The sequence below is a fragment of the Hermetia illucens genome, chromosome 5 (genome assembly GCF_905115235.1).
Source record: "Hermetia illucens chromosome 5, iHerIll2.2.curated.20191125, whole genome shotgun sequence".
In the NCBI taxonomy this organism is placed as follows: Eukaryota; Metazoa; Arthropoda; class Insecta; order Diptera; family Stratiomyidae; genus Hermetia; species Hermetia illucens.
Genome location: NC_051853.1, coordinates 57,050,331 through 57,060,511, shown reverse-complemented (window position 1 = coordinate 57,060,511; position 10,181 = coordinate 57,050,331). Strand labels below are relative to the sequence as shown.

Here is a 10,181-nt window from a genome sequence, read left to right as displayed (position 1 = left end):
CAGCTCCGGTTGACATTTCGATGTGGCAGATAACAAATCACCCGAGAAGAGTTCAGATAAATTCGGTCGCAGTGTTTTTCTATATTTCTACATCCTAAACGCAAGGGAAATTGTGATTCCGCCTAACCATCATGACGAATCTTCAAAGGTGGCTACTTTACGCTGGTTTATTCCTAGTGCCCTACTTGTCGGTGGTTTCCGGCGTAATACAATCCAAATTTCTGACAGAAAGAATGTTTCAGATAATCATGTTGCCGTTCGTTTTGGTGGCGCTTTTTGGGGTATGTAGTGATTCTGATTATTTCTTTGATAGTTTCATTTAAAAGTGTCCCAATTTTCTGTGCAGGTCCATTCTCTTGTGACCATCCTGTACCGAGTATTCACTTTGAGCGACTGCACGGAGGCTGCCCAGGAACTGCAGAAGCAAATTAAAGAGGCGAGAGAAGACTTGATATCGAAAGGATTCAAGTTTAGGGATTAGTTTTAGGCAAATGTTCTATAAGCTATTGAGAGTGATGTATTTTGTTTACGTTGTGTCGAAATAAAAATTTCTATTTGTAACTGTAAAATTGTTCACTGATATTATTGAGATAGAGTGACAGGTGCCCGGCTAGCTCAGTCGGTAGAGCATGAGACTCTTAATCTCAGGGTCGTGGGTTCGAGCCCCACGTTGGGCGAATTGACTTTTTTTAAATTTCGACAGTAGTTCAAATTATCGAGGAGGACTTCGTACACAGTCTGGTTGGGATTACTTTACGAAAATTGCTTTAGTTTTTATTTTCCACAAATAGTAGCAATGCCGAGATAAAATATGGGCTTTCTATAAAGTTTATGAAAAAGTGGGGACAGGGATAGCTGTAGCCTGAATGGTTGAGTTACACCTAAGCGTCTCCGCTGGGCAGAGTGTCTCGAATTATGTAGCCACACGTGCAACATAGTTGTGTGAACTCTGGCACGTTTTGAACCACCCCTGGATAGGGGTTTGCGATGAACCCAAAAACCCATCCATCTAAAAACTACTCCATGTCAAGCAAAAACCTGGAACATTTGCCTCGGGTTGGGCGGATAAACAAGCAACAACAAGCAAACATCTAACGGACTATTTTTTTCGGATCCTGGAATGTACGCTCCCTGAACAAAGTAGGGGTCGTCAAGGCCGAGATTTACAAATTGAACATGATTGGATTGGTAGCGAAATGAGCGATATAAATTCTCACACAACTTTCAAAAGTGGCAAACCATCAGAGCAAACGCTGGGCGTCCTAGATTGAAGAGCTTCTGAATTCGACACCTGGTGCTCCCAAGTAGCCTAAATCAATGGGAGTGCTGGTGATCCTGACCCCACTACACATCCTCCGGCAGCAAAAGAAGCTGATTTCGGCACGCGATCACTGAAATCAAACAAAGCGCCATCGTCCTATAAAATATTGACGAAAATTCTGGACAATAGAATAAGCCCATACGCCGAACAACTCATTGGCGAGTACCAAGGCGGTGTCAGGCCGGGTCGCTCCACAATCGACCAGCTTGTTAACGCCAAATTAATCCTGCAAAAATGCGTGGAGTATTGTACAACATAATGCTGCAATTTGGTAATCAGCTAAACTAGTACGGCTGATTAAGATGACTATGTCTAAATCCATCTCACAAGTCAGGATCTAGAACAGGTTGACTGATCCTTTTGGAACATGTATTGGTTTGAAACATGGTGATGGACTGGCGCCGGCGTGCTTCAATCTAGCACTAGAATACGCTATACGAGCAATGGATACCAACACCAGCGGGATGCTATTCAGTTAATCGACACAATTGTTAGCGCGCGCACATGATATCAACATCATGTCTCGAAAACTGACCGACGCAGAGAAACTTCTGCATGCTGTTGACATTGCTGAGAAAGAAGTTGGACTACACATCAATGAAGACAAAACGAAAATAATGATGCAATCAAGAAGTAGAACGTCCGCTCATTCGATCATCAACGTAGGGGACCTCAGCATCGAATTCATAGATGGCTTTACCATATATATCTGGGTAGCAGTCTGCCAAAGGACATGAATAAGACTGACGAGGTCAAGCGACGGATACAGCTAGCGAATAAGACTTTCTTCTCAGTCCTTCCCATAATGAAATCAAAGCATGTGCACAGAAAAATGAAGCCCCGCTTGCAAAACCATCATACGACCAGTGCTATGTTACGGGTGCGAAAGCTGGATCCTAACCCAAGCCTCCGAAAATTTGTGAAACACATTCGTAAGGAAGTCCTTCACCGAATTTTCGGAACAGTTCGCGACCGTGACGGAAGGCCCATCCGGTACAACCATGAGTTGTATGAACTGCACGATGAGCTAGAAGTCTCGAAATTCGTTAAACTACAACGCCTTCAGTAGGCACGCCATGTCCAACGAATGAGCAACAGTGGTATGCCTAAAAAGTTATAACGTGTCGACGGAGCGAGACTACGAGGAAAACCGGGAGCACGGTGGGGGAGCACAATAGATACGGATGCCGAGCAACAACCTGGCGTCCAAGATTAGAAGACGCGGTCATGTGACCGACATAATTGGAGGACAACGATCCAGGCGGCCAGGGCCCGACGTCGGGCTGTAGTGTAACGATGATGACGATGACATACATATTATGAAATCCTATCCATACACTGGAAAGCATTATGTTGCGAGGAGTTAAGTGGGTAATTTCAATTAAGGGGCCATTCTTAGAAACTATCCATCAGAAAAATTTGAAAAAAATCATCGATGGTGATAATGATCTCGAATCTCTTCCGGACCCTTAAAAATTTTAGATTTTTCTGACTTGCATTTTTTCGACCTAGATTGATCATTCGACAAAGTGACGGCTATGTCTGTAAAAAATCATAACGTTATTACGATTTTATAATAGGTTTAATGCTTATGAATTAAAACATAATTTTGAAATGGTTCACATCACGTATTCACACTATTCACTTAACGCATTTTTAAATAAAGTTTATTTTTTATCTTTAGCTATAAATTATAATTCAATACTAAAGTCAGTCACAATATATAATAAAAATTTTAAATTCTTTCCACAGCATTAAAATCATGCATGTAAATATCACTTTATAAAATGAAAAATTTTTTGTTTGGGATGAGCTGTCCTGAGCCCACCATCTATTTGATGGAAGGCCGCACTTGTTCGAGAAGCAACTTACTCCTTCTTTTAAGTGCGCGGACTACTCTGTTCGTGGGCGAGCGCCCAGTACTTTCAAAAATTATATTTGGCTTTGATGGTTTCAATCGCCGGGCAGAGGCGATCTCATTAGACGCTGGCGCACCTCTGTCCTGGGAGCAGCGTGACCGAAAATAGCGACAAGTGGTAATCGCTCCATTTATATATAAATGCAAACGAGACATGATTGCGAATTATGTTGAAGTGAAATCCGTCGTATGTTCAGACCTAAACTAGGCCGAAGTGCATTTTTTGAGGATACAGGGAGTCCTTGATAATGGATCAGACTACTTGGAAAGCAACTTATTTTCTCTCTTTTATGGGTCTCAGTTTCGGTTTAGTTCTGAAGATACGACAGATACTTCATCCTAAACAGAAAATTTTCCATTTTATTAACCTAAACCATTTTAGGTTCTAACCAGACGATTTCGGTCGTTATAATTCATACCCTTGACGGGCTTTGAATTCAATAAAAACGAGCTAAATGCCACCCGTTGCCGCTTTCGGTCACGCTGCTCCGGGTAGAGGTGCTAAAGCAGCGTCTGATGAGATCGTCTCTGCCCTGCGATCGAAACCGTCAAAGCCAAATATAATTTTTGAAATCACTTTATAGTTTACCTTCTCCATATTCATCTTATACTGCACTCTCAATTTTTAGGAAAGAAGTGCGATTTTTAGGAGGCACGGTGCGTTTGTAAGCAGGATGGAGTTTTTATAAGATGCCAGCCTTAAAGTTTCTTTTCTGCCACATTTAACTTTATCTTTGTACCGGCACAGAATCAATCCATCTTGCGTTAACTTATTTGCTGAGTTAAATTCAGTATTTTTAGACTTTGTAATAATCACATGACATGAAATCCAATGCAGTTTTCGACAAGCGGATCAGTACATGATGTTTATGAGTAGTTGCTGCAGATGTTTAAGGATTACTATTTGCGTTGCCGTATTGATTGTTTGACGTCGATCAAGTTGGTCCTCCATATTGCCCAAGAAATAAATTTTTTCAAGAAGTGAATGTTCGCATGGCGTTTATAAAGGCGAAGGTGAAGTTAGAATCACCAAAAGGAAAAGGACGTTTACTCTCTTGAGCAAAAATTACCTTTAATGCGGGTTTTCGATAATGTCTGCTCGAAATGAAGGCATTTGGAACTATTCGTTGTTTCTTTGAACTTTGAATAGAAGATATTATGATTTTGTTGCTTCGCCACAAAACAATGAATGCAATGGCTCTGCTGGCGGAGGCAATAATTCGCTTTTTCACTGAGACACAACCACACACAGCAAAATTGATATCCGGGCACCGTCACACGAAATACAAAGTAGGTAAACGGAGTTGCATGTGCTTTGTTTTTTTACAAGGGCGTACAGTCTGCTGGATACAATGCAAAGAAAAACAAAGAAACAGGATAAAATAAAACCCTTGCAGAAAGCAAGAGAAACTCTTTCCTCCTAGGCAAAATTGAAATCCAGATAGAGCTAAAAAGTAATAATGACATTAAAGAGTTAAAACAAGTCGGGAAACCGAAGGTTAAACGCTTCAGGAATGAAAAGTTTTGTGCATTGCTTACATGAGCACATTTAAGTAGGTATTTTTGCCATTTGTACCTAGTTCGTAATGATTATGAATTTAGTTTGACAAACCATTTACTTTAGTAGACATGAACATTCAAAGTCTTAGAATACAAGAAATTTACATAAAAGTGGCAACTTTGACCCATTATAATTCCCTTAGTAATAGTGCGATTTCCACCACACTTATGCTTGGCTTATGCTCTATAGTATACGCTAGATTATTGCTAGTTAATGATTCTGGGATAAAGTTGAAGGGGGTTCCCAGTCAATTTCTAGAAAATATGCAATAATAAAGTATCGGTATGTAGAGTATTTTGAGACTTAGATACCGTGTGCATGGACCACCATATTTCTTTCCAGATATTTGGGTTGGGTAACTTCTGAAAATGATTCCTTGAAGTAATTGAGCATTTCCGGACCTCCGCACGCTCCCCTTTGCAACGAATGTCAAAACTAACAACGGTTTCAAAAAGTGTTAATTCTGACCTCTAATTTGATATCCCACGTGACTATACTCAGTGAAACAACTGTGACACCTCTTTTTGCATATATTGGGACACTCATGTAAACTCTGCGTGGAACTATGTTACTCAGTGCATGCAATGGGATTTACAGGTCCTACGTTTCTACCAAATTTCGCATCAATAGAAGCAGCCGTTTCTGAGGCAAAAGGTGTTACAGACAGACGGATAGACAGTGAACCGATTTGGATTATCTTCTCTTACATAAAATGTTAAAAGCCGTCGTAACGCAATCGTGTGCGCAGGGTGTTTGGCTTGGTAGTGAGCGTTTGCTGCTGGTCCGATGGAGTTTCGGTTTTTTGGCTGAAATCGAAGGGTGTGTGTGTGTGTGCGGGATGAAGACGGCATGTGAAATACAGTTTGTGAACGAGCCTCGCCGACTTGGAACGAACTACGCCGACGTGGAATGTTCATTGTACATTGCTGTTGTAAGCGTGTTGCAGCTCACATCGCACGTTTCTGGGAGTTTAGAGTTTCCCAGCAGGAAACGAATACAAAAGTATTTTTATTGTTTTAAAAATGAAACTTATTTGTTTTCTATAATATACTTGTACAATATAATATTCGTTTTATTGCTCTTGAGTAACTGACTTATATCAATACAAAAATTGTCCAAAAAGTTCGTGCGCGAAAATCAATTGCTATTAATTCTAAATGAATCTTTAAAGAAGCTCTGCCTTTGGTTCCCCCTGAGTTGCGGCAAGGAGCAAACATGTTGACCCAGCTTAATAGTAGCCACATATGTGCAGGTTAGTTGTCAATGGAGACTGCACGTTTGTGGGCAAGTTGAGATTGCTCGTCTGTGGAGAAGTTCCGGTTGTTTGATCAGATTGCGGCAACTTCAACTTGCCCGCAGACGTACAATTTCGCGCCAACCAACAACTTGCACAATGATGATGATGTTAATATGCAGAATCAAGGTAAATATTTTTTGAAGGTGTGGAATTTTCGGGAAGTGGCAGGCGTGTCCACCTGGCATAACACTATAACACAAATTGCAGCATTCTCCCCAAGCAAGTCTTCCATTTGATTGTGGAAACCATCAACTTTGCCTGTCCCGAACTTTTTCGGATTGAATATGAGATTCCCCTTCTGAGCTCTCCGGATCCTACTGATATTCTTCCGTAAACCTTTCAGGCCGGGTTAGCTTTAATCATTTTAGCATGTTTTCATAGACAAATTGCCTTTACTGGAAATGACAATTACTAGGAAAACTTTGGTTTCCCGCCTTCTTGTTATTGATTGAGCCTATCAATCGTGATCGTTTCTTTGCGCTTTGCTTGTCGACGCACTCGCAATTTCTAAATTATAAGTTCCATTTCTGGATGCGGCCGAAACGGCCACTATTAAACCAAAACCTTATCAAAATTGACTGTTTGTCTGTCAGAAATCCTCAGAAATCGGTTTATCCACTGACAAAAAATTTGGTGAGGATGTTGGAATTATGAACCCTCACGCATGCAGTGAATTCTATTATTTTAGGATGAGTTAAAAGAGGGCTCCTCATCGATTCAAAGAGGAGTATTAAGTTTCCTCTTCTCCGAATATAGCCGTCTCAAATGGAAGGCCTAATTTAGTATATGTCGAAGTAGGTCTCAGTTCGGACATTAGTTTCAAAGAGGGGAGTGGGGTGCCAGAAAGTGAACTTTTCAATCAAAGGCCGATTTTTGGAGACTGTTTATGCCCACATATGACATCTTCAAAATATTCCCTATATCTATATTTGTTCAAATAAAGTTAATAACACTACATTAACCCTATGTAAATGTATAAAATTTCCAGTAATGTGAGTCATGACATGCAACACCTGACACAAGAAAGTTTTTTGAAAGTCGTGCTATCATTAACAAAGTTACAGTAGGATAAAATTGCATTTTAAGACATCATTAGAACAGAATGCAGAATGTCAGTATCACATTAAAGTGCATTTACGCTCCGAACTTACAAATGAGAACATCATGCACCGAAATATTCTTATATAAGAACCGATGAAATGAAATTAACGCTCACGGAAATTCCTTAAGCCACTTTCTAGACTAATCTTGTTGTTTAAATGAGCGTGAAATTCCATTCTATTTAATGACTCAAAGTTGCGGAGTTAGATATTTATGTTACTGGTGAGGGTCTGCAAACTAATTTAACATTGATTAATGCAGTCTGTATATTATTTCCAAAGAACGGCAGCGATCCATTGACAACTGGTCCCATTACGACTCTGGAGATTAGAAAATGGTGTGCTATGTAGTAATTAGCAATTCAAAGTGTTAAATGGTGACTTTCTAGATGAATAAGAATAAAAACTTGTTTTGTTGAATATACGTATGTATGTCATATACCTATCTTGAAGCTGACATCATCACATCACAATACCTTCACCATACCCACATTTACACTGAATTTTGCCTATTATTATCCGATTCCACTCCGTAGCGGTTTTCAATGCTTACTATAATGACGGGCCCATGCATCCGCGATAATGCTAGTAAGCACGTTTTATTGTATAAACTTTGCTGTAATGGCTCGTGATGCATACACACTTGCATTCCGCTCAATATTCTGCGGATAATTGTTTCGGTCATTACTTATATTACCGTATACAGCATCGAAGGTGAGTCAAGGCGATTGATACACCGGGGGAGTGTCAATGTGGATTTCCAATTAGCTATTCTCGTTTTGAATGTTGTTTAGTTTTTAATAGCAGAATCCTATCATAATAGATAGCTTTATAACTTGTTTTTATCTCTCCCCTTAATTTTCGCAGTCTTCCTTCAGGTTGAACATCTTTAAATTCTTTTACCTGGAAGGTGCTATCAATTTCTAAACTTCTATTGTTGTTAAACGCCAACATGATCAAATTCCATATAGAAAGTTCAATGAAGATTTTTTCTTCGAAATCAAAAAGATCAGTTAAATTTAGTCGCCTGAATCCTTCCGAATCACTTCACTTTAAGGGGAAACCACATTAGGAGGCTTTCAGGATCGACTTTTTTTCTTACATAGGCCGTTAGCTTCGCTATTCCAGAATATCCTGCAGAAATTTCAAAGTGAGATTCGCGTTCCTTTAGATTTAATGAGTCTGGAACCGAACGATTATCATGTATAGACTGCAACACAGGACGTAGTCGCTTTATGTCCTTACGTAATTTTGTAGCGCAATGTAAATAGTAATTTCTATGAGCGCATTTGGATTTGTTTGAACTATATTTCATTAGTAATTAAGAGTGATAAATGTCTTCTTATGCGAAGGGGGGCTTTTCAAACAATTTTTTTTTTCAAAAGCGTTTTTCTGAAAATCACTTTTTCACATTTTTCACAATATCTGTCAGAAGGCTATCCCCATAGTGCCATTGTGGCGCGGCAGGATTCGCAGCGTTCGAAATTTATTTGGAATGTTGCGAATGTGAGTGGTCAGATGACGCCACCGACGCTCTCCACACATTTTTTTACAACTCGCCACAGGAGTGGAGAGCACTCTCGATAAGTAGGCGGCAGAGCGACGTAAAAAAAAAATAGAAATTGAGGAGTCTTCCGTCAGCCGTAGGATGAAATAGGAATAATCAAATTTATTGATTATGTAATATAACTGTAATTTAACAAGAAAAGAAATGACTAACAAGAATAATTAATTTGTAATTATCAAGAAATTATTAAATATATATAGCTATATTTTCTTAAATACGTATACCGGTCGAAGCCATAATGAATCTCTACGCAGACTTGGGTCTGATAACCTTAATTAAGCCCTGAAGCATCCGCCAACTGCATTGTGACCAGCAAATTGAGTATTGCGTTTCCTGGTATCATCACGGGAAGGTTTCCCTCGGCCGCTTGGAATTGTTTTGGCCGACAGGGTTGCTGCCCCCTCTTCATGCCCGCCACCATAGAGTACCAATAGAATATAGCAGGAGGAAGAAATAAAACCTAAGGAAAATACGCAAGTAATACCGAATCGTACGGTCATCGAGCTACGGCTAAATAAAAGAGTGCAAGACAAAGTGGGGGATGCACTTGGAATCAAGGAAAAAAGGCATTCTGACAAGCCCAACAACTAAAAGATCAGAAGGGAGGATACATGGTCCCCAAGTAGTTTTGCAGCCAATTACTAAAAATTATAGTAATACACTATTATTAACTTTATTTGAATAGATATCGTCATGGGGGTATTTCGGAGCCTAGGCACCATATAGGAGCAGCCTCTTGATTTTTTCCAGATTTTTCGGTTGAGTTGTTTTAGAGTAGTTTTTGTTAAAGAAATTATCACGGCCCCCCGCACTCCCAACCTTTCCAACGAATGTCAAAGTTAATTTCGGCTTCGGAAAGTACTAATCGATACCTTTCATTTGATACCCAACATGACTATATTTGATGAAAAAAAAATTTTACACCCCCGTTTGCATGTATGGGAATCCCCTCTTAAAGTCAATGTAGAATTATGTAACTCACTGTATGTCTGAGCGTTCACAGTTATCACCTTTCCACCAAATTTGGTGTAAATCGCTACAACCATCTCCGAGAAAAATGCGTGTGACGGACGGACGGACAGAGAGATAGTAAAACGATTTTAATAAGGTTTTCTTCTACACAGGAAGAGGAGACCAAGGATGCGAATTTACCCAGAGGTAATTGTAATCTCCAGTAAAGGAAGTTTACCGTATGCGAAGATACAGAAAAAAGGCAAAGCTTTATCCGTCCTAAGAAGGAGTGGCGGAAGTGTCAGCAAAACCAGAAAGGCGATCTCATATTTGAGCTGAACAAAATCTAGATTGGGATTTTGTAATCAAGTTATAAATTCGTTTGTGGAGAATGTCGCGGTACTTTTCCAAAAACTTGTGATCTGTATACAATGGAAGAATTCCAATGAAGGGACATCCACCGAAA

The 10,181-nt window shown here is 39.8% G+C and overlaps 1 protein-coding gene and 1 non-coding gene across 2 annotated transcripts; both read left to right on the top strand.

Annotated features, from left to right (window-relative positions):
• LOC119657121 (dolichol-phosphate mannosyltransferase subunit 3) lies at positions 1-569 on the top strand. Its single transcript, XM_038063885.1, has 2 exons — positions 1-281; positions 347-569. The coding sequence occupies exons 1-2, from the start codon at positions 132-134 to the stop codon at positions 479-481; spliced, it is 285 nt and encodes a 94-aa protein (XP_037919813.1). The 5' UTR covers positions 1-131; the 3' UTR covers positions 482-569.
• Positions 570-604: 35 nt separating this feature from the next.
• Positions 605-677, top strand: Trnak-cuu. Its single transcript has one exon. It is a non-coding gene; the product is annotated as a tRNA-Lys (tRNA).
• Positions 678-10,181: the final 9,504 nt, after the last annotated feature.

Excerpts from the sequence above, each read along its gene's own strand:
- LOC119657121 (XM_038063885.1), top strand. The coding sequence starts at position 132 with ATGACGAATCTTCAAAGGTGGCTACTTTACGCTGGTTTATTCCTAGTG. Across the intron at positions 282-346 it reads TTTTGGTGGCGCTTTTTGGG|GTCCATTCTCTTGTGACCAT; the intron begins GTATGTAGTGAT and ends TTTTCTGTGCAG.